This window comes from Hyperoodon ampullatus (genome assembly GCF_949752795.1).
Source record: "Hyperoodon ampullatus genome assembly, chromosome: 5".
NCBI lineage: Eukaryota > Metazoa > Chordata > Mammalia > Artiodactyla > Ziphiidae > Hyperoodon > Hyperoodon ampullatus.
The window spans coordinates 76024471-76047866 of NC_136918.1; the positions used below are offsets into that span (position 1 = coordinate 76024471).

At 50.9% G+C, this 23396-nt stretch overlaps 1 protein-coding gene across 1 annotated transcript in view; it reads right to left on the minus strand.

The window, feature by feature from the left end:
- The window catches only part of LOC307053771 (death-inducer obliterator 1-like), a gene marked incomplete at both ends in the record, with an annotated part of 37182 nt that extends 14198 nt beyond the window's left edge, over positions 1-22984 (minus strand). Inside the window, 7 exon segments of the mRNA XM_079705253.1 lie at positions 4-176; positions 7709-7868; positions 7872-7918; positions 8711-8927; positions 10863-11184; positions 11840-12551; positions 22615-22984. Of these exon segments, the coding sequence (XP_079561379.1) occupies positions 4-176; positions 7709-7868; positions 7872-7918; positions 8711-8927; positions 10863-11184; positions 11840-12551; positions 22615-22984 (2001 nt within the window).
- Between the last annotated feature and the right edge of the window lie 412 nt (positions 22985-23396).

Below are 23396 nucleotides of genomic sequence, written 5' to 3' on the forward strand. Positions count from 1 at the left end.
CTACTTTTTGATGGCCGGTTTGGCTGCCGCCGCGTTTGCAAAAGGAGGGGACTTCTTTGGAAGGAGACTTCTGGGCGAGGGTTGCTTGAGGCCCCCCGAGGAGCCTGGAGGAGCCACCTTCTTCGGCACCGCCGCCACCGCCGCCTTGGCCTCTGCGCCTCTGTCCTCCTTCACGACTGAAAGGAGAGGGGCCGCTTAGTGAGGCAGGGGTGCAGGGGACCCCACACAGCATGTGCACGCGAAACCAGCAAAGCTAATAACCAGGCATCACTGTGAGACACATTTAAAGAGGATTTTTAAAGTAACTGTTAAATTCAGAAAAGGAGTGTAAACAGGGCTACCAGCAACTTTTATGATAGTGAATATACTTTATTTCAGAGAGAAATGGTTTAGTATTAAAACTTTTACTTCAACCGATAAACCAGTAAGCTATAAAAGGCTTGATTTGAACCGTTAGCTTAGCTTGGAACTCCAAGGGCAAATTTCGCTGTATCAAGAGAAGGCATAGATTTCAAAAACTTAGAACCATGTTAGAAATACTTCATTGTCATCAAGCAACAACCTTAACTGCAAATCTCCTATTTTCATCTCACAGAGCACCCCCCCAACCTTATGTCCCCTTGTCCACGGTGTCCCAATCACTGGCCCCACGTGTGCCGGCACCCCCGGGCTATGCTGTCCAGGCTTTCCCAAGACCACCCGCTCCCCGCTGAGCAGCACGCTTGTGCTCTACATCCACCCTGCTGGCTGTCACCCACGTCCCGTCAGCAAGTCACAGCTGTCTGACAAAGGAGGAACTGGCCACGTCATAGGAACTAAGAAGTATCTTTCTACGTATATTATTCATCAGCTCAAATCCATATTCCTAAGGCGCTACCATACCTCAGTACATGGAAACTTATCTTTACCAGCTCAGCCTCGGCTAACGGGGTCCACAGCACCTAATCTAGGCGGGGGGTGGGGGGAGACACTGCTAGAGCTTAAGTTAAATGAAATGGACAGAGGCCCCTCTTCTTGGGGGAAGGAACGAGAGTGGAGTGGAGCAGGACGCGGCGCCAGCTGTGACTGCCAGCAGGGGAAGAAGGAACAAACCCGTCCGGATTAAAATCGAGTCCTAAAACCAGCTCACTCACTGACTTCATACAAACTTTGCTGAGATTATTTTAGTAGCACATGTTTAAGCCACTCTAAAAAGCTGGCCTAAGGTGCTTCCAGAATTCTCAATGAGGCACCCATGATGGGGCCTCAAACAAATCTTATCATGTGACATTTACATTGTTTCAAGTGAGAATTCCTGTTGACTCCGAACACATTCACTCCCTAAGATCAACGCTCCTACTGGTCAAACTGGTGGTTTGTCTCATTCAGGGAAAACAGAAGCCAGGAGCTTAATTTTAGGACATTCACAGTACAGGTGATTAAAGGGACCTGCTATCCAAGAGTGGTAATGGCAAATGAACGTACTCTATTTAAAAAGCAGGGGATGGCTTTCCTTAACCATTGTGCTGCTCTTCTAGAAGATTAGCTGCTTCTGGCTTTTAAAAGTCAACTTTCATTATCCCTCACCTGCGTCTCAGAGCGTATGTAAGTATGATTACAGAAATAAAAAGTTGGTCAAATGTGGAAACTGGTGGACCCCAACAAGTCAGCTCTATCCCTCTTCTACTTGGAGGAAAAATGCTCAAAACAGAAAACAGTTGCATGTGGTCCCACCGTCAGCTGGATGCGGGTTAGCTGCTGCTGGAATGGCAGTGACACCATGTAGTGCCAAAGCATCTGACAGCGACAGAAGCATTACTTCTGAGTAGAGCTAAAATCACATTTGCAAATTCTTCATCCAAATTCCCTTTGAACTGTATTATGTGTATACATTCACAGAAGAGCAAGGCGTAACCAACCGACCTCGAAGCGCCAGTTCTAGAACAGAACAGCAGCCCACGCGCCCCCAGCAGAGTGGCTCCAGCAGTGGCAGGGCCCCCAGTGCTGCCAGCTCGAGGCAGGGTGATCATCTGCCCACGTGCGGGACAGAGACGGCCTCCTCGGAATGTACACCCAGTCTGGGCCATCCCGGGGTCTCCGGATGGGGAAAAGAGTGGCCCAAGTTCCAGGCCAGGTGCTGTCTCGGGGAGCAGATACAGGAGGAAAGGCTGGCCGGTGGCCAGGCCACCGCCCCACATGACGTCGTTTCTGCTGGGTCTGGCCATTGGTTTCTACTGGAAACGAGTTGTTTGTGGTGAAGCCCGGCAGGAACCAGGCAGGCCAGTACGCTCAGGGACCAGCAACAATCTAATTGGCTAACTTCCCAGTAAGCATGAACCTGGGGGCCTTCCCACAGGGCAAGCTGGGCCGTGGTGCTACGGCATCGCTGGCCACTGGGTAGCACTGGTGGGCCTTGATGAGGACAGGAGGAAGAGGGAGTGGAAGCTGTGTTACTCGGAGCAGCCAGTGCTGTGCAGCAGGACGAGAAACCAGCGCCTGGCAAGAGCCGAGTCGCACCGCAGAGCACAGCATCGCGCGGCCCCCGCCCTGTCACAGCTCAGTGACAGCCGTTGCCGGGGTGGGCCCTCACAGGGACCACTGAGAAACCCTGAGGGACGGTCACTGCTTTATACATTTCGTCCTGCCCCAAAGAGGTGCCAAGTTACCCTACAAATCCCCAGATATGAGGTTTTCAGTCACACTGACACGGTGGGGGGTAGTGGGGGAGACACTACTCAGAATGATTGGCTGTAAATGCCAAAGGAATCGAAGAGCTTCTGATGTGACCAGGTGCCAAGCAAGCCCACGTGGTGCAGGTCAGAGCGTCCCCTCCCCCCCGCCATTCCCACAGGGCCCCAGATCCACCCAGGCTCAGTGGTGAGGCCGAGGCAGCTACCGCCACAAGGCCCGGGTAATGTAACGGGACCAGCCAGGGCTCAGAGGACACAGTGGACCAGCGGCAGGGGTTGGGGGGAGTGGACTCTGCTCACTGTGACAGCGGTTCTAATTTCAGCTCAGCCTGACACGTGTACGAAGACGTTTCTCATTACAACTTTGTTTCTTGGCTGTCAAGACTTCAGTGTGAAAATTCAAGTAGCAAGAGAGAACCATTTTACTTTTGTGCCTTTGCTTAAATAGTTTGCAGTGAATTATTCCTGTAGAAGTTATGTTTACACAGAAACAGAGACAATCCCCACCGAAGACTTGGGAGGCCTGATCTCCATCTCTGGGGCCCTCACGCCAGCTGCCCTCCATCGCTAGGGGTCTGTATGTGGGTCCACAGCCAAACTGCCATGATCTGGGGCTACACAAAGCTTGTCCAGATTGACTTTTTCTTACTGATGTGCAGTATTTGAGCGACTTACACCTCAAGAGAGGTGCACAGAACCGGCCGTAACAAGCTTGCAAAAAACCAAGTACGCCTCTGGAGGCAAATGGACCCTTCCTTCTTTTCACAGTTTCACAGATTTTGAAAACCAAAAGCCAATTCATGTTGGACTGGTAATATATGAAAAAAATGGTCACATCATCCTTCAGCACGAACCACGAGAAGGAAACGGGGCCGAGGCTGTGTGTGAGACAGGCGTTCCACTCTCCTGTCTACGCCAACTGGACTGGCGGGGACTGGCCGCCAGACCTGACACTCAGCTGCAAGTAGAGCTGCTGCTTTCCCTCATCTCCAAAGCCCGCCAACAGGCACTTTCACCACTTTGACAAGGTTCAACTTTAACTGTTATCTGTGCCTGCACCATCTGCTACTTGAAGCAACATGATGGGGTCGAGGGCGTGATAAGACTCTGGGGCACAGAGCCCACGGCACCTGCTGACCCTGGCGGGTTTAGCGGCCGTTACCTTTGTGCTCGTCTTGCTGACGCCTCCAGGCGCACGGCAACGCCCCGACCTTCGTCGACAGAAATCAAAGTGGAAACCCTTCTTCTCGATCTTCCAGGTTTACTTCTTTAACTTTCAGAAGGTAAGACTATGACTACGTGCACGGTGAGGTACAACACGCAAAAAATCAAAAACATTACTTTACAGCTTCAAGTGTACCTGAGACTCCTACACCGTGTGGGAGGGTTTACAGCTGCATCTTCAGAAAGATCCCTTGGGACTCGATGCCACCTAAGGGACTCTGCCGCGGGACCGTCTGTGAACAGTGCCACAGGAGATGCAGAGCCCCAGAGGCCACATGAAGGCCAAAGGGCAGGTGAGGTGAGCAGGACCAATCCTGCTAGAAACTTCTACCCCGACCCCCCGCTAAAGCACAAGAACTAAGGGGGGCAGCCAGGATACATCTGAGGGTCTCTGTCAGAAAAAGTACATGTACATGCAAAACCTTCCCTGCACTAATTTTCTGAACAGTTGGCTATTAAAAAAAAAAAACCTGTAAAAATTAAAACACTTAAAAATACGAGAGAATGCCAATGACCAAGAAAATTCCAGGTATTTGGATAACATTAAAAACAGCTGTCAAGGTAAATCCTTATCAGGACAAGTTTTGGTTCTCTCTCCAAATGGGGGAGGGAATTGGTGAGATGTGCAAGGCTGCTTTGTCCCCACCCACATTTTTTTGCCACTGCAGATCTGGAAGAGACAGAGACAAACAGCTCGTGTAGCTGATAAAACATGCCTCTCCCACCGTTCCATTCCTACCAAACACCCCTTGGTCCAGGCAGAGCCCCCCATCTATGTCACCATGGGGACCTGTCTTCTCTTACTACCTGTGAAGCGTGCTCCCGGAACTCACACCACCGATCCCTGTGAAACCCGCGCCCCCAGATCCACTTCGCCACAGCACAGGAACGGACATGTGGCACACGGAGACCACGGGGCAACGCTTGCGTCAGGGCAGGATGCTAACACATCACTGGACCTGGGTGCACAGGTTCTGCCAGGGGTCCCCATTTCAATTCTCAAACCTACATGGAACTGCAGAAATCTGATTTCCCAGTCAAAATTTATTCAGGTCCCCAGAGTTTCAAGTCATCTCGGAGCCATTTAGGGAGCCCCAAACATGGGAACATGTGCCTATGCCTAACACAATTCCACTTCCAAACCCTAACCAACCAGGGCCACTTTAGAAGAACATCTTCAGCCCTCTTCGTGCCTGTGCCTGGACAGTAACGAGAGGCGATGAAGAGGAAATGAAGAGCAACCATGAGGAGGACTACGAGACACAGGGACCTGGGGGGAAATAAAATGGCAACTGTTTCCCTAAGTTACACTGTTTTTGTTTTCAGAAACTCTGAAAAACAATTTTAAAAACTCATCAGAGAACAAGTGGGTGTTAATCCCATCACTATGAGGACATTAAGATCTACTGACTGCCCCACGAGAGAAGCAGGTCAGAGCCTCTGTGTAGCAAGGTCTTGCCCACGATGCTCACGAAAGGCTGCCCTGAACCCACAACCCAAGGCCAGTGCCAATGGCCTGGGAGAAGTGGGGTGGGGGCAGAGCACCTCCAGGGGCCGCACACTGGCTGCCTAAGGATCCACCCAAGACCTGACCCGAGTCCAGGGCAACAGGGAAAACGCCCCCTCCGAAGAGCTGTCCCGGCATCACCTGCACCCAGAAACATATCACGCTCTGCAGCCAGGGAGGCGGCTGGGGGCGTGGTGGGGGTGCAGGGCTCTGCTGAGTGTGTGCGGGGGGCCCCCTCCCATTGTGCCTGTGTGTGGGGACCCGCGGAAGGTCCACAGCCACTGCCACTGTCAAGTAATGGTTTGGGGAAGAGGCAGAGGCACAGCTGCTACTCACCGAGGCTCAAGTCGGGTGTTGACCTTCGACCTTTTACACTCCTCCCAATCATCTTTTGGGAAGAGGACATTTCTGGGATAACAGAAAATGATCAGAAGCAACTAGCTCAACAGCATGTCCCTTATGCAGGCTACAAGCTGTGGCTATCCATCCACGAACTTCTGAGACGTAAATGCGCTGGGAAGGTGGTCAGTGAGGAGGTGATGTGCAGAGGAGGGGGGTGGGGCAGAGGGAAGAGAAACCCGGCCTGTGAGCAGAGCCACCACCTCCTTGAGGCCGGGCTCCCCGCCCCTCCACCCCAATCTTCCCTCAAAAACCGGGAAGTCAGAACTGGGGATAAGTAAGCACCCACCCCTCCCCCAAACCCCCGCCAGCTTTCCTTTCTCACTGTGCGCCCTACATCTGACTCCACACTCCGAGCCTGGGGGCAGTCTCCCGATTCTGGTCCACAGACATGGAAATCAACTGAATTGAAATCAATCACCCAGGGTTTTGTGGCTACACCTCTGGTTTCCTTTCATTCTGTCACGTGCCTATACCCAACTGAGAACATTCAGCCCAGGATTCCAACATGATGGCTCCCCACCCATTCACAGCTGGGCGATGCTTATATTTAGGTCCACTCGTAACCCCTGTAGAGGCGCTACGGTGTAGAGGTGCTATAACTTGATGGATGTTTGCGACACGTTGTTAGCATGAAGTTCTTGGATCAAACAACCTGAGGTGTACTGAGACTCGTTTTAATACAGCAAATGGTTAATTCTATATTTAACCACTCACTCCAAAAATCCAAAAATAAATACACAAATAAATATGTATAGAGACATATACACACACAGTATTGCTTGGCACTTTACTTGCAATTCCATTTCTTAGGTCTTGGGTCATTTACATTCTCAAAATGCATCTAGTTATGCAGTCTTCTAACCACACTACATCCACGAGGCCTTCCCTCAGGCCGCTGGCCTAAACAGCCGGCTGAGAGGAGGAAGCAGCACATGGCTATAATCCTGGAATTTAGGGCCATTTAACCTCTTGTGCTTTTAAAAAAAGTTGCAAGAGTATAAAAGATAGCATAAATAAAAACACAAAATGACCTTAATCATAGAATAAGAATAAGATGTGCCCCAGAGCAATTTAAATTTCTAACATTTAATTTTGGAGAATGAGCTGAAGAAAAGAAGAAAGAGAAAAGATTCAAGCTGCATGATCTCATCTGGGATTGCAAAGGTCTGAACTTGAAGCCTGGGTTGGGATGACCCAGCAGTGCACGTCAAGACTCCTGGTCTGGGTGCTGCTCAGAGTGGACAGACATTGTGCTCACTTACTTTCAAGCACGGGAAGCAGGGTAAACAGCCTTCAAGACTGGCATGTGTGTTTATGTTGTGTGTAGTATGTGAATTGGACATAAAAAAAATTCCGGTTCGGTCAAGAATAATATAACTCCTGCAAATCATGCTTCAGTTGAAAATCAGCTACAACACTACTGTGCTAATAGTAATAGGTTCCCACAATATACAAAGAAGTGAGGGTCACGTGTGCTGGGAGCAGACTGTGTGGAAAGGCCCCCGCGTGGAGAGCCCACGGCGGTGACGGCGCAGTGGTGAACACCTGGATGACGGCGGACCCTGAGTGCCGGGCAGCGCGTCCCCTTGTCAGATTCTGCTGAAGATACTACACATACTTACCAGAACCTGATAATAAAAAAAGCGATTAAAGACATCAATCGTTGGAGGTGAAACATTCAGCAACGGGGCTGGTACAGCTTTTTGGAAACACGGACAGGAAGTCCCGACGGACTAAGGATGGGCACGCGGGGCTCAGGAGGCCTCCTGGACTTGGGCAAGGGCTTTGATCTCTGCAGGTGCAGCAGAAAACACGGCTAGAACTCCTAGCTCTGGACAGGCCCGAGTGCACGGCCGTCCAGAAAGACCGGGAAGGGTCCAGAGCTCCCCCCCCGGGTGATACATACATTTATACAACAGTGGCGGCCAGGGGGCGGCAGTCTTTTCTGGCTTTACTGCATTGTACTTGTGGTCGCTGGCCCACGACGGCGTGCTGCTCTCACAGGGCGGCTCCTTAGCGAGGACCTCACTCCTTGGAGGCACCACCGCCACCTTCCTCGCTGTGTTCTACTTCTTGTCTGGAGCCGGTCTCTTGTGCACAGAAGAGATTTTAATGCCTGCCTGGATAATCAGTAAAGCCCCAATCATGAACGAGGTCAGAAATTAACCTTTGCGCATTTCACTCTGCAGTGAGGGTCACGACTCAATCAGCTCCTGGACCATCCTAAGCCCAATACACTGCATCTGCTCAGCAGAGGGCTTGGCTACTCCCCCACATCCAGCAGGCCCGCATCAACATCCGAACGATGAGAAGGTCCCTGACACAACAACCCGTCAACCTAGCATCCTGATGACGCGCTAGGCCGCCAGGATAACCGAGGGGCCGTGGAGTGAGGCAGTGAAGCAAGGCGGAGAGCACGACAGACCGGGGCCCCGTGTGAGAACGCGCCCAAGCAGCACTGACAGGCAGGAGCTGCAGACACAACAGCACGTGGAGAAAGGACAGGCGTACAAACGACATCCCTGTACCCTACCGGGCACTCAGTGCAGTGCCCCCAGAACCCACTGGCCACCCCGCTGACTGTGTGTCAACTCCCCGCACAGACTCCAGCAGGGACCACTCTCCTCCCAGCGGGGCTGGCGTGTGGGTGGACAGCTATTCCACGCAGCAGCCGGTTCCCACGTTTCTATCAGTTAATCCCTCGGCAGGAGGCGGAGAAGGAAAACATGAGAACACGTGCCTATTTGTCATTTCGACAAGAACACTGGTGGGCAAGACGGAGGGCAGTGTGAAGGTGCCTGCATCCCGTCCGGGCCTGTGTGCCCTACACTCTCCAAATCAACCCACCGAGCCTGTAACCTCCAGACGCTCATGGTTTGAACTACACAAATGGTTGGTCTCAGTCAACTTTCCTGAACGCTCCATTTCTGAAGAATGATTTTTTCCGGCCTTGTCTTGGGTTTCTTTTTAGGTTTTGGTTTCTGCTCTTTCCCTGCGCTCAGGAAGCGCATGGTGGCCGCGGCGTGTTTCCGGATACACTCGCTGCTGCAGTAGACAGAGTCGGGCTGCGCCACGCTCGAGCACCCGGGGCCAATGCATCTGGCGGCACCAGGCGCCTCTAGGACCTGCAGGATCAGACGTGGCTTCAGTGTACTCACCCACCAGGTGGGTACGGCACTTTGTAACAGAACTATTTATGGTACCGAGATGACTGCTTTTAATCATGTATGAAAAACTGTGAATAAACATGTACCTTTGTTTATTCAAAACGCACAAATCTACCTCCCCTGAGGAAGGCCCTCGGGTTCCTACCTGCCCTTCAGCCACGCAAGAAGGGCGGAACCCTAAGCGGACCCGGCACTCACGCTGCGCACTTCTGAACACAATGGGGTTTCACACCACAAGTAGGTTCCCTTATCGGGCAAATGGGCAGGGATTTTACCAACGAATTAAGATCCCAAGTGAGAGGATTCTGAGTTAGTCCAAAGGGTCCAACTTCATCAACTGTAAACCCTTCAAAGAGGAACTGAGCCTCCAGAAGATAGAGGATTCCACTGCTGCCTCTGCTGAGAGGGCGCCCATGCCTAGGCTCGGCGGGCAAGGTTGGGAGACGACACCCAGGACACTCAATTAAACATGGGTCTTAGAAACAACAAATAACTTTTTGCTATTATCAGGCCACAAAAATTGCCCGGGATATATTTTTCATGCTAAACCAAGTCAGAGCTTTTGGAAGTGGATCTTTCCCCAGCCGAGCCTCTGATACCTCAGGCCCCACAGACACCTGGAGGGCAGTCTTGTAAGACCCAGAGCAGAGGGGGCCCAGCTAAGCCAGGCCTGGATTTCGGAGCTAATAAATGTGTGTTGTTTAAGCTGCTGAACAAGTCTGTGGCTGCCTGCCGTGCAGTAGGAGCCTGGTTCACTACAAGGGCTGAACACAGCTGTCCATGATCACTAGAGCATGTTCTGATGGTCGAGACTAATAACATACATGAACATACCCCTCCAATGTACTGGAGCAAAATCTTAAATATCAAATTATGCACTTAATTGTTTTTCCTCCACAGAATCCAAGTTTTACTCAGAGAAATACTTAAGTTTCTGGGTAGTCTCAAACACATCAGCAATCACAGGACGTTTCCTACTGACTTCCATTTCCATTCATTCTCTTCCTTACCAGTTATCATCATACTTCCACTCGATGCCTCCTCATACCCCCATGACAGGTAAAATTTAAACGGTCCAGCCCTCGAGGCTACCTCAGTGCAAGGGGGAGATGGCAGGGAGCTACCACACGGCCACCGCAAGGTCGTCTGCATGCCCAACACTGGCTAGAGAACGGGCTGTGGGGGCGGCATGGGCCCCCAATTCAAGGAAGGCTTGGGGTGAAAACATGCTCTGAGTAGGACGATCATGAGAGCCTGTGACAGCTCTCAAGATGCACGGAATCCATGACAAAGAATCACAGCCCTTGGGCAAAGGACACTAGTGAACAGAGCTGGGAAAGGAGAAAATAGAGCTGCACAAGCACTGGTGAGTGGGAGACCACCATAACAGAGGGCGTGCCAGCCGCAGCTGTCTTGTCACCCTGCGGACCCGTGCGGTCACCAACACTGGCCTTGGCATCTTGCTGCGAGGAAGGGACAAGACCACTGGTTCTCTCAAGGCGCTGACGGGTAATATAGGTGCACACGTGCCCCCGTGACTCAAAAATAATTTTGTTTGTTCACATATGTACTTCAAACTCCGGATCCATTCATGAGAAAACTTAAGGGAAGACTTACAAAAGTGAGTCCACTTATGGAAAATGTTAAGTCAGTAATAACAGCATAGGAGATAGATATGATGAACAAACATAGAGAAAGAATAGACAGGCGTGCCAGCCTTGAGCAGGTGCATGGACCTGGGAGCTCGCAGAGCCCAGCCCCGTGCACAATGCCACTCCTGGGAAAAGCTAACTTATCTCAGGAAACAAATGCTTCTGTCTTGATGTTTCTGCCAACGGCAGCTGAGGGCTCCACAGTCACCTCTACCGCTGACCTTGGGAGACAGGTACTTACGGGCTGGAATATCTTGAGTTTTTTCTTGCAACTTGGGTTTGCAGCTTTCTCAATTCTAACCTTAATTCCTTGGTCTTCACTCGATTTCTGCTCCACGGTTCCTATACTTGTACAGTCCGTGCCGTCGGCATCTGCAGGTCTCGAACTCGAGTCCTGCGTGCCTGTGGTCTCGGAGCTGGGCTCGTCCTGCACTTGCAGGATGGTGCAGTTTGGGCAGATGTAATCCTGCCCGTTCCTTTCCAAGAGCCTCCCTCGAGCCTCAGAAATGCCCACACAGTCGCCATGAAACCATTCTTCACATCGGTCACAGCGAATCATAAACCTGGAATGATAAAATAAGGAATGGAGATTATTATTAGTATTACGAATGGAAAGTGAGAGACCAACTCAATTTTAAACACAAGTCAAATTTCAACATTCTATTATGAAAAAACAAGAATATTACAGAAACGTGGACAGAACAAAGAGCATCCACGTGCCCTTCTCAATTTTGCTAACATTCAATCAAATTTGCTTCATCTTTTCTTTCAGGGGAGCACCCTGCCCTGGACACCACAGTTCTTGTCCACAGGAGGGCAGCCATGCCTTTACCCTCCCCCTCCCTGAGCTGCCCCAACGTCCACACCACAGCCCAGTCGCAGCCGATCTGGAGCAGCGTCACCCAGCGAGCTCTCTGGGACAGCAGATCCCCTCTGGTCCAGGCCGCCCTGTCTGTGGCTGCTGGGACCGAGGCAGCCAATGTCCCACGCCAGTCCCCACCTTGGTGGAGGGTGTGGCTCTTGGCAGTGACCACCCATGCCGTATTTGTTTGTTTTTTCACAATGACTTGCTCGTCTTTCCCAAGAGAACAAGTCCCTCATTCAGGCCACCCTGGGACTCTCTAAACCAAAACGAATGGAAATCCCTCTCTGGCACTTTCCACAGCTTGGACTGCCCACCGGAAGCCTGGGCAGCCACACCATCCTCCTACGACCCACCTGTTGTTGTGAGGCTGGCGGCACAGGCAGTACAGGGCATTGGGGTCGTACACCTCACATGCGAGCTTGTGTCGGACTGCGTCTCCGGGTTCCTCTGCATTCCCCCCTGGGGCCGCCCTCCCTTCCAGCTGGCTCTCTCTATCCATTTTCGCCGCCTTGGACGCAGCCCCCAGGTTGGCCTCCGGCTCCTGCGGGAGGGGCCGCGAACCCTCCATCGCATCGCCTGCCTCAGCATCCACGGTCTCCACCGGGTCCTCCTCCCGATGCTTCTTCCTCAGGCGGTTCTGGATGCCCTTTGGGGGCCTGTCGGTGGGCTCCTGCTCGCGCTTTCTCCGCAGGCCATTCTGGAGTTCTTTCAAAGTCAAACCGTCACTGTGGCTATTGGAGGTGTCAATCTCGTCGCCACGCCCTCTGGCCTTTGCCGAGGAGGCCGTTCGTTCCTTAGCACCCGTGCAGCCAGACCTGGGACCGCTATTCCCGGCCGAGGTGCTCTCCATGCTCCCCTCGGAGGCGCTCTCCGCTTCTGTCACTGGACAGGACGCCGGCTCCGCTGAGTCCTCTAGGGACACGGAGGTGCCCCTCCGGCCCCGGCGCCGGACCGTGGTTGGGAACTCCTCCACCCGCTCCGTACGCTTCGGTTGCCTTCCACTGCAATGCAGCGACGGGCTCTGCTGCTGCCCGGGCAGCGGCTCCAGGGCATCCACCTCCGCACCTCCGCATGTTCAGTAGAAAAACACAGCTAGCAAACCAAATCTGTGCATCTGTCAACTGCTGAGGACGAGGATTTGTACAAGATGTAGCGGGGAAAGAGGAAGCGAGCAGCAGTGCTGCCAGGACAGGACAGGGTGGCGGGTGCCTCGGGCTCTCCCGCACAGAGACGCGGGGCCCATCTGGCTCTGCCCGCAGAGCTCGGTGGACAGAATGCCGTGCTGGCTCCGGGCCTAGTGCTTGGAAGCCCCGAGCTGCGTGTGAGACGTCTGACCACGCTGCTGGAGGGATCACGTGGAGATGGGGGATTCGGACCCTGAACACCCACACCCAGCCCCCGCTGAGCCCTGCCCAGATTCCCGAGCCATGACTGTGTTGACACAAGATGGGCCCATCCAGCTCTGCACGCAGGGTCTGCAGCAGCAGACCATCAGGACACTGAGAAAATACTGACCCACGCAGCACCTGTGGTATTTATTTCTTCTCTCCTCTTTCTAACAGACTGTTTAAACGGTCGTGTTTGTGAAAACTTCACTCCTGTTTAAAATGAAAAAGCCTGAAAAAGATAGTATATACCTTGAGAATTTTTTCCCAAGCTGCGCGGGCTTCAATTACATTTAAATGCTAACGATGACTCAGGTTTTACGCCATGATCCATCCCAGGGGAAGGACTAGTACAGAATGGAAACCTTCAAACAGAAAACACACAAAATTAAAAATCACACGTAACTGAACTCTCTTTTTCGTTCCCACTAAGTATGGTCACCTCCCATTTCCATGTCCAGCTCTGCAGCTCCCCCACCCTGGGCCTGGGCCCACACTCTCCCAGGCCACTTGGAAGCTTGCAGGAGTAGCTGTGACATCAGCACCTGTGCCACCAAGGACCACGCCACTGTCCTGGCCACCCAAGTCTTTCTGCAGGAAGGACTCTCCTCTACAAAACACAGTTCTCACCAGAGACAACATACAACGTCATCGTAAATGCACTAAAGAAACCACCCATGTAAAAATAAAGTAGTGCTCTGGATCAGATTCTTAACACACAATTAGACACTCTTCAAGAAATCTTGGGCTATAGCTTAAACCACTGCAAATAAATACTAATATCACATCAGTTTCTTTATATATAATGCCGCGTTTGAAATAGAAAACATGACATCAAAATTTAAAATTGTGTTGCTGGCGTTTAACACTATTGCCACGTTACCTGCCCCACACGGAAGCTTGGGCACTTCTTCCGACTTCCTAAAAACAACGAAAACCAGGCTGATGCAACTGCGGGGTTCAAGGGAAGCGCCAAGCCCCGAAACCCTGCTGCTGCCGGTCACTATTCACAGATTACAATGCAGATTATCTCGAGACTGTCACCACAGAGTAAGCTCCTAAAAGAAAACAACAAAACAGTTTAAAGATTTAAAGCAACTATAACTAAAATCATGTTTAAGAAAAAAAAGGCATGAAGCTTTCCAAACAATCTCTTATTTGAATGTACATTACATGACCCACAAAGACATTGGGCGGGTCGACAAACAATACCCACAAAACAAAGTCCCCTGCTTCCTTAAGGACTTTTAAAGAAGGGAAGATACTTTGACTACACTCTGAAAGCAGGGGGCTGGAAAGGCCTCCGCTTGCGCACTGGTGGGGAGGAAGCTGGTGGGCAGAGGGCAGAGGCCTCAGTGGGAAGGAGGGTTTCAAAACTGATCATTGGTACCAGCTGCTTTCCAATTACAATCGTATTTTTAAGATGGACCCAGGTCAGTAAAATCCCAGAGACAGAGAGAAAGGAACAAAACATGAAAAGATGAACAAAAAAATTACACATGAAAGTCATTATTTAGAAATTCTTTTCTTTTTAAATCTATTTATTTAATTTTTGGCTGTGTTGGTCTTTGTTGCTGTGCGTGGGTTTTCTCTAGTTGCAGTGAGCAGGGGCTACTCTTCGTTGTGGTGCGTGGGCTTCTCATTGCGGTGGCTTCTCTTGTTGTGGAGCACGGGCTCTAGGCACATGGCTTCAGTAGTTGTGGCACGCGGGCTCAGTAGTTGTGGCTCATGGGCTCAACTGATCAAGGCAAAAGTTAAAAAAGAAAAATTGTGTCATGTTCCTAACACAACTTAAAATGTGGGTCCACACACAACAGCAGGTCACCAAACGGTGCTCACACTGTACTAGTAACAACTTTTCCCCAGAGGAAAAAGAACGGTGGGTGGGCATCCCTGAAACTGGGAAAAAGAAAACCTGGAGGCGAACCTGATGCACTGAGATCGTTTTAGATCTTTACATTTCTAAGTGCAAATGTCCTCTCAGCTGAAAACGGCTCCACTTCCTAAGCAGACCTAGGAATACCAACACGAAACCTTAGGTTCCCCCAGGCCACCCAAGGGCAGGAAGCAGCCCACCACCTCCCAGGCAGCTCTCCAACGTTTTGCTGTCAAGGTCCCTTTATACCCTTACAAACTGAGGACCCCAAAGAGCAGTTGCTCATGTGGGATATGTATTTCCAAAATTAAACCTGAGAAAGGCTTTCAGAATTGTGGATGTTCCCTGATACCACATCAAACCTCCACAGGCCGCAGTTCCATGAAAACTACTTGGGACACGAATCTGCAACCACAGCCATGAATGCTCCACACCTTCCTGCGTCGTAACGCACTCTGAAAACATCTTTTGCCTATGTGCACGGTGGCCAGTTGGACACGTGCAGAGTCCACACGCTGGCACATTTCATTAGAACGACATGAGACGCATCTCTTAATGTGAGCGCCCATCTCCTGAAATGTCTTTCATTACTGGGAAGCCATCAAGCTCAGGGTGGAAGATAAAAGCTTTTCAAAATGCTAATCTTCGTTTAACGCTGGAATTTTGTCATCAGTAACAAATACAGTCAGTTGATTTCCTCGAGTCTCACACTGTGCATCTTCGAGAAAACGCCTGACACACACCACCTGAAAAATGCAGTCCATCGGCACTGCTCTGCGGCCCCTGGCTGCGGGCGCCTCTGGCCCCTCAGGGGCACTACCAGGAACCTCTGTGCCAGCAGTGCAAATGCCGACCCAGCAGGGCTGGCTCACGAGGCCGACTGTGACCCTGGACAGGGCTTCTGAGCTCTTAGCCTCCAAAGGGTTTCAAAACACACCATTTCCGGCAGCTCAAGAACACTCTGGATACACGCCAAGCACTCACACGTATCCGCACTCCAGTGTCAGAGGAGAGGAAACATTTGCTTCCACAAAAGTGTTCTAAAGACACCACTTCGTTTTCCCTTCAGACTCTCCAACCCTTGGAAAACGTTAAGCTGCCAGAAGTGATTTTCTTTCAAGCAAAACCCAAAATACGCTCCCTAAACAAACAACGTGGGTGCTGCCCGACTCTACAAGCACGTAAATCTGAAGGCTCCACTTCTACAAAGCTCGCCACAGGTAAGTAACCGCATCTTACCCATCTGAAGATGCTTAGTTCTATGGACTGGAGACTAATTTCTCTGAGATACTTTAAAATGTAATATATAACCACAATGAAGCTCCTATTTTCACAGCACAACAAACAGTTGTGGCTTCTCAAAACATAACACACAAGCGTGCACCTGCCCTGCCCACCTAGCGGCAAAACAAGGTGGTCCTCCGAATCTCACACCCCGAAACAATATTCAAAGCTAACAATTTTAATTTTGAAACAATTCTAACCTGCCGGTCACAAATTATATCCAATGCTACAATATAACCTCATTATTTCGGACACTGCTAACTCAATTTATGGTTCTAACAGGCTGGGCCAAAGTTCACAGTTACTGATATTTCACGTTAAGAGTCTTCCTTTTCATGACGAATCCTCTGCTGGGTATGAGGAGGGATTGAGAAGATGCTGAAAGTTCTATGAAGAACTGAAAACAGCAAGCTTTCCCAATTCAAGCCTCTTTCAAAATTCCATTTTTATTAATGGGACAGTCACTAACGAGGCCACGCCCAGGAATTTGAGAGGACCTGCGATATCCTGCCGACCTGGCAGCGGTCCCTCTCAGCGACCCCAAGCTCATCATGACTCGACTGCACAAGTGGCACTGCAGTCCTTTAGGTGGCCAATCCAAAGTCTGCTGCTTGCCAAATAACACTGTCATTCAAATTCCACTGAAGCAAAAGGACCCACAGCACGATACGCTTCTCAAGCGGTAACTACAGAGAGAAATCTAGGAACGACCTGCTGTCCAAAATTTCTTAGGTGTTTTTGCTTCACAGGTCTGTGCAGACAAAAAGTAAAACTTGTTGCTTAAAAGCTCGCCACGACTGGTGCCTCGGCAAAGCTCTGGTGAGGCCGGGACCCCAGCTCCGTCTTGGTGGGCAGGCAGCGGGCACTCTGGTTTCTCTCTATCCACTTCCTAGTGAAAACACAGGCTTGTGACCTCGGTGGGCAGCTCTCCAAAAGCGCTTCAGGAACAACCAGCAGAGCCACCTGAATGCGTCCAGGTTAAGGTGGAAGAAACGAGGCTTTCCCTGTCGTCTACGAAACCTCTTGCTACCTTGGATGGACTCCTGCTTGGGTCTGCACGTTTGTGCCCCCGGAGCCCTCCTGAATGGGGTATCTGCCCTGGAAAAGAGGCCCCAGAGTTCACCTGGCCCTGCCACCGGGACCCATCTGCCCCGGCATCCTGACCTCGGGTCTCCCGCCTTCAGAGCTGCAAGAAATCAAGTCCACTGTGTCAAAGCTCCTAGTCTGTGGTCCTTGCCACGGCAGCCCGAGTGCACTGAGGCAGCTCCCTCTTGTCTCTCAAGGAACAAGAAGACATGGCTTCAAACACTGGCAAGGGACTATCTGAATCCTACACCCTGGGGGTTGGTGATTGTAAGACAAGGCCCCCGCCAGGGTCTTAGGGACCCTCTGAACTGCACAGGCTCCTGTCCTCACCGAGTCTGCAAGATGGGGCAGGTCTGGCTAAATGCCCAGGACAACACTGGGATGGGCCCCCAAACGGGAGCCTCCCCCATCTTTCCCCAACCAAGACAGAGGGTGTGACTGTGAGGTGGGGGGGAGGGAGGGTCACAGACGGGACCTGGGCACAGTAAGTCGCTCCCCAGGACAGTCAGCCCTGCTGGGCACCTCAGGGGCTGCTTCCTAGGGACCCTGATCCTCCAGCTCCGCCCCACTAACCACCCACCCTATCGCTTTCATATCCGCAGTGGTCTCTCTGGGCCCCGAGTGCACCCGGGCTGGCTACTCCCTTCCAGCACCCACGGGGGCACTGCTGCCAGATCCCCGTGTCACCTGTAGCACCCAGTGCAGGCCCGGTGCACCGTGTCTCGCTGCGGCAAGAGCTGTTGGTAAGGATCCGGTGAGAGGCTGTGGGTGAGCACAGCCTACAATAAAGGCAAAATGCCACCGTTCCCTCAGGCCCAAAGACCCCTGGGGCCTCCTCACCCACAGCGCACCCCGGCTGTACTCTAGGGCTCTGCTTCCAGGCGGTCCACTTTGAGGGGGACGTGTGCACTGAACCCTCTTCACTGGGGACCACAAACTAGCCAGATAGTCCATGCTTTTCCCAAAAAGCAAGAACGTGGTTGAGGGCCCCCTGAAAACATTGCCTATCTTCTTAAAAGTAACCCATTTCCCCAGGTGTTAAGGTTCAGAGTCAACTGCCTTTTGAAATTCCCATTTCTCAACAATAAGAGCATTTCTAACCATGACCTACAGCAGAGGTTCTCAAAGTGTGGCCCCCGGGCCTTTCAGGAGGGGCCCCCAAGGTCAAACTATTTGCACAACACTAAGGGCACAGACGTGGTGGTTTCTCAGAAGCCAAATGACAGAGATAGGACGAAGGAGACAAGAGAATCTGGCTACTGTCGCTTAAACCAGACATTCAGGAGACCTGCAAAACCCTAGGACAACACTACCTTTCTCATTAAATTGTTTTTGTTTTGGAACATAGTTGCCATAAGGTGTTATTTACGTTATTATCTTTAAGTATATTTAAATGTCTCATTTTTAATGTCAAATATGGAAAATATCAATAGACACAACGTAAACAAAAGCCCTTTGGGGTCCTTGTTAATTTTAGGTGTAAAGGGGTCAGTCTGAGAATGGCCAACAACACAGACTTGACACTACTGGCAACTTCAAAGGGCTGCTCTTGATGGGCCAGTGAGACTGAAGGGCCGTGACAGTGACGCTCCAGGAGGCTGCTCTCCCAGACCCTCCCCACCTCTCCTCGGATGACTGAGAAGGCACCAGTTATGAAACGGCAGCATTCAGAGGGACGGCCACCCAAGCCCAAAGAGAAAATGGCTGGAGGAAAAAACCAAAGGCCTGCTGCTGTCTCACAAGCACCTGCTTCATGAGTGGAGCTGCATCTCATGCCACAGGCCAAGGGGCAAAAATAATGCTTGGAGACCTTGGAAATGCAAAAGTCAAGAATTCAACTGTACACCTGAGCTGGAATCTTCCTTTCTTTCTCTGAGATTAGAAGAGGCCAATGTCTACCTTTGGGGGGCAGTGGGGAAGGTCCAAGCTTAAATAAAGCAGTTATTAAATAAAAACAGGATTTTCTGTACTGATTTTTACAGATCCACACAGAGCTCAACTTGAGGCAACTTCTCCGACTCCTGCCACCACTGCCTGGGTCGGGAAAGTGCAGAAGAAAGCCACCTTACTACTAAAAACACAAATACTGTTTAAATTACAATCTAACAAACCTAAAGAGTCAATGACTAGCACTGACCTAGCCCTGTCTCCACGGGGCACTGGGGGCATTTCAGGGGGACCACTCCTTGTGCCGGCTCAGCATCCCAAGTCCTGACCAAGGCAGCCCCCAGTGTCCTCCTCCGCTGACCACAGCATGACCACACCCACACACTAACAAGTAGGGTAAGTCCTCTGATAAGCAGAGAGGGGGCTGGGAGGCTCAAGGGGCAGCACCACGGAAGAAGGCAGGCTTCACACCAGGGTGTCCCTGCCTTCAATCCCAACTACAAACCTAACAGCTAGGTGTGCTGCCCAGGGAAATGGGGACAACTGTGAAAATCCATCAAGTCAAGTGCCAGTCAGAATATGATAAATAGCCTGTGTCATTTGTAAGGGGGCTCCCAGCATGCCTTTTTTTTTTAAACTAAGGGACACAAAGCAATGTCCATCACCAGGAGACCAGTTTGAGAAAAACCCAGAAACAGTCATATGATGCAATTCTTTAAGACTGTAATTAAAGGATGATGAACTCCACGGCCCCTGCCATGGAAAGAGCCCCACACCCTTGAGTGAAGCCAGCAGGTAACAGTTCCCAGCGCATCTTGACCCCCAACCCCACCCCGTCCCAACCAAGTTCACAAACACATCCACAGCTGTAACTGGGCTTCCAAATGGTGCCATTTCTGGGGTTTCTGCTTTCTTTATATCCTTTCATATTTTATATCCTTTCTTTATATCCTAATTTTCTCTCTATATAAACTTATCTTTGCAACCCAAACACAGTACAGCTCTCTTTACATTGGGGGAGAACCTCATTTCCCTTCCTGTAGTAAAGGTGTATTGAATACCTCTTGAGTGTCTCTATCAGCATATGAAAAACAAAACCATAGCATCTAAGTTTGACACTCAAGAGAGAAACATCTGCTTTACAAATTACAAACAAGATAATCACATCTACTAAGTAAGTTTTATAATCAGGGCTACAACAATTCTTATTAAAACGCATACAATTACCTATTCAAAATTACGGAACAACTTACCCTCAAAATTAGAGGTGACCTTTCAACAACGCAGGAACTGGACTCCCATCCAGTTCCTGGGTATAACTTATACTTGACCTACGTATACAGCAGACTGTGCAGTACCATAGTATTTACAACTGGAAGAAGTCCCTGTGTAAGTGCACCTGGACAGTTCAAACCCATGTTCTTCAAGGGTCAACTATACTCAAAAAATAAAATGAAGAGAACAGTATGGAGTTTCCATTAAAAACTAGAGTTGCCATAGGATCCAGCAGTCCCACTCCTGGGCATGTATCTGCAGAAAACTCTAATTTGAAAAGAGAAATGCACCTCACTGTTCACTGCAGCACTATTCACAATAGCAAAGACGTGGAAGCAACCTAAATGTCCACTGATGGATGAAATGGATAAAGAAGATGTGGTTAATGTATACATCAAAACATTACTCAGCTATGAAAAAGAATGAAACGCCATTTGCAGCAACATACATGGACCCAGAGATTATTATACTAAATGAAATCAGAGAAAGACGAATATATATCACTTATATGTGGAATCTAAAAAACTTGACATAAATAAACTTACTTATTACAAAACAGAAATAGACTCAGACGTAGAAAACAAAGTGTATCCCACGGCCCGCATGCTCGGGCATGGGGATAAATTAGAGTTTGGAATTTAAAAAAAAAAAGGCCTAAGCGAGAGACTCCAGGAAGTGTGGGCGCTTAAGATCAACGGAGCTCAATGTAGACCGTTAGGCCTCCTCCTTCCCAAATGGTACATGTCCATTAGCTGTTAATCACAGAGCCTTTGCAGTGGAATTAACACACATCATTTGATGCTGGCCTTAAAGAGAGTAACATTAGGTTTCCACTGTACCTGATGCCACCATTTCAGTAAGAAGAAATGCAAAAGGGACTCTTTAAGGAAAGTTTTTCTTAAAGGACTTCCCGAAGCCACCAGTTGTATGAGAAATCAGGCCTCTACTGGACACAGTGCCAACTGCAGGGACCCAAGGACAACAGTGAACTGACCTGTAAACATTCAATCTTCGCTCTGTAAAAGCCAAATGGAAGTCACTTGGTAGCCTGCAACACGTGGATAAAAAAGGTAAAACACGTCATGTTAACAGAAATAAAAAACAATCAGTACCTGGAACATCTGGAAAACCTGGAAAACACACACACAAAAGACCCAGTCCGCGGGCTGCCAGGGAAGGGGCTCCGCGCCAATAAGGCACCCTGTGCTCAGTCACGGAGAGACTTCCAGTGTCAACAGCAGGACCCACAACTCCACCGCCAAGAAGAAAACGGGAGCCGAGTCCCCACTCCGAACCCTCCCCGCCTCACCAAGAAGATAAACCCCACCCACACGAAGGGCCACCTGAAGCACTGGGCGTCGCCCCGTGTCCAGGTTCCAGTGACGCATTTCCTCAACAAGCCATGGTGATGCTCACACACGCATACATGCTGGGAGGGGCACTGCTCGCCAGAAAGAAATGGTGACCCCCGGTAACAGCAGACAATCAGGGGAGGGGCCAACTGCCCAACTTTGAATTCTGCCCTTTCTTATCAGAGCATAACTCGCTTCGCCTGGAACAGCCTGAATTTAATCGAATACTAATAGAAGACAGTTCTCGGTGGAAACTCAGAAGGAAATTAAAGATACGCCTTATTCCTAAACTCACTGCTAACCTAAGTCTGCAAGAACACGGGCAGCTAGGAAACAGAAGGTGCTCAGGAAATGCATTAGGCAGAACGCTTCACAACAGGGTTGGGGCTGGGCCTCCCCAGGCGACCCCTGAGACGTCTCTGCCGTGTTAAGATGGGAGAGCAGAGGACTAGACGTGGAGACGTGGATGTTCAATACACGCCACCCTCAAGCGCCAACAAGGGGCCCCAGGCTCCAGGGACATGGCTGCCGACCCTCACAGGACCCCATCACACATGTCTCCAGGGCTGGGAAGGCCACCCTTCTGGTCCCTGCTACAACCAGGGTGCTTGGCACACAGGATGCAATAAATGTTTGTTGAATACAACGAGAAATCGTTCTAAAGGTCACAGATCTTATTTCCTTAAAATCCATGACTAAGATATGGGGATATGTGCATGTGGATAACTGAGTCACTTTGTTATAAAGCAGAAACTAACAAACCATTTTAAGCAACTATACTCCAATAAAGATGTTGGAAAAAAAGAACCAGGGCTAAAGCACCTTTCTTGGAAACATGAAGGCAGGGACTACGTAGCTCTGGGGAAATCATGGAACATTTGTTTGGGGTTGGCCCAACGGCCCAGTTAGAACCCAGCTCTGCGATCTGGATTGCTGGATCTGGAATCAAGGGGTGCGAATGGGGTGGCCCCTTTCCCTATTACCTCTCCTGATGCCCCGCAGAATCTGTGCTTCCTGTACTGTGACTCTCGGTTCTAGAGGGCTCAGTCCCGAGGGGAAGACAGCTTCCTCGCAGGGACGCAGTGAGGCTTCCTGGGGCCGTCGCTGGAGGCTGTGGCCTGGCCACTTGGGACTCTTCAGGCACAAAGCAGGGGCGGCAGGGCCCGACTGTCCAGGGTGAGGAGCCGGAGAACCCAGGTCCTCTTTGTCCTCCAGGCCGGTGGACTGCCACAGCGATGCCCTCGGGCCCGACGGCTGAGGCTCAGACCCGGCAGAAGCAAAGGTTTGGTTCACCCACCAGGCCACGAACTCCCAGCAGCTGCTCGGGGGCCCAAGGAGCGTGGACGGGTTCATGGAGGAGGGTCGTGGAGTGACGGCTGTGACAGCCGCGCCTCGTCCTGCCTCTGATGGAAACGTGCCTGTGTGTTTATCCACTGCACGCTTTTGTTTTCTCCTCCTTGCTCGTCCCTGGTCGCGTAGGATGCGACGGGAATGGCCGGCCTTATTCCCATCGTCTGTAGGACCGGGAAGCCCGCCCAGAAGTGACGGGAGGTCCGGTCCCCTCTCCTGGGGGCGGGGACAGTGGCGAGGAGGGCGTCGTGTTGGGTGGGAGGTGAGTTTGTGCCTGTCTTCCTTTGGGAATTTGGCTCAAAGGCCGGCTGTAAGCAAGGCATGCAGGCACGTGGGGGCCCGAGATGATGGGTCCAGTCACCCAAATTTGGGTCCACTCACCCACGCACAGTAAGGCCAATCTACTGACACTGGC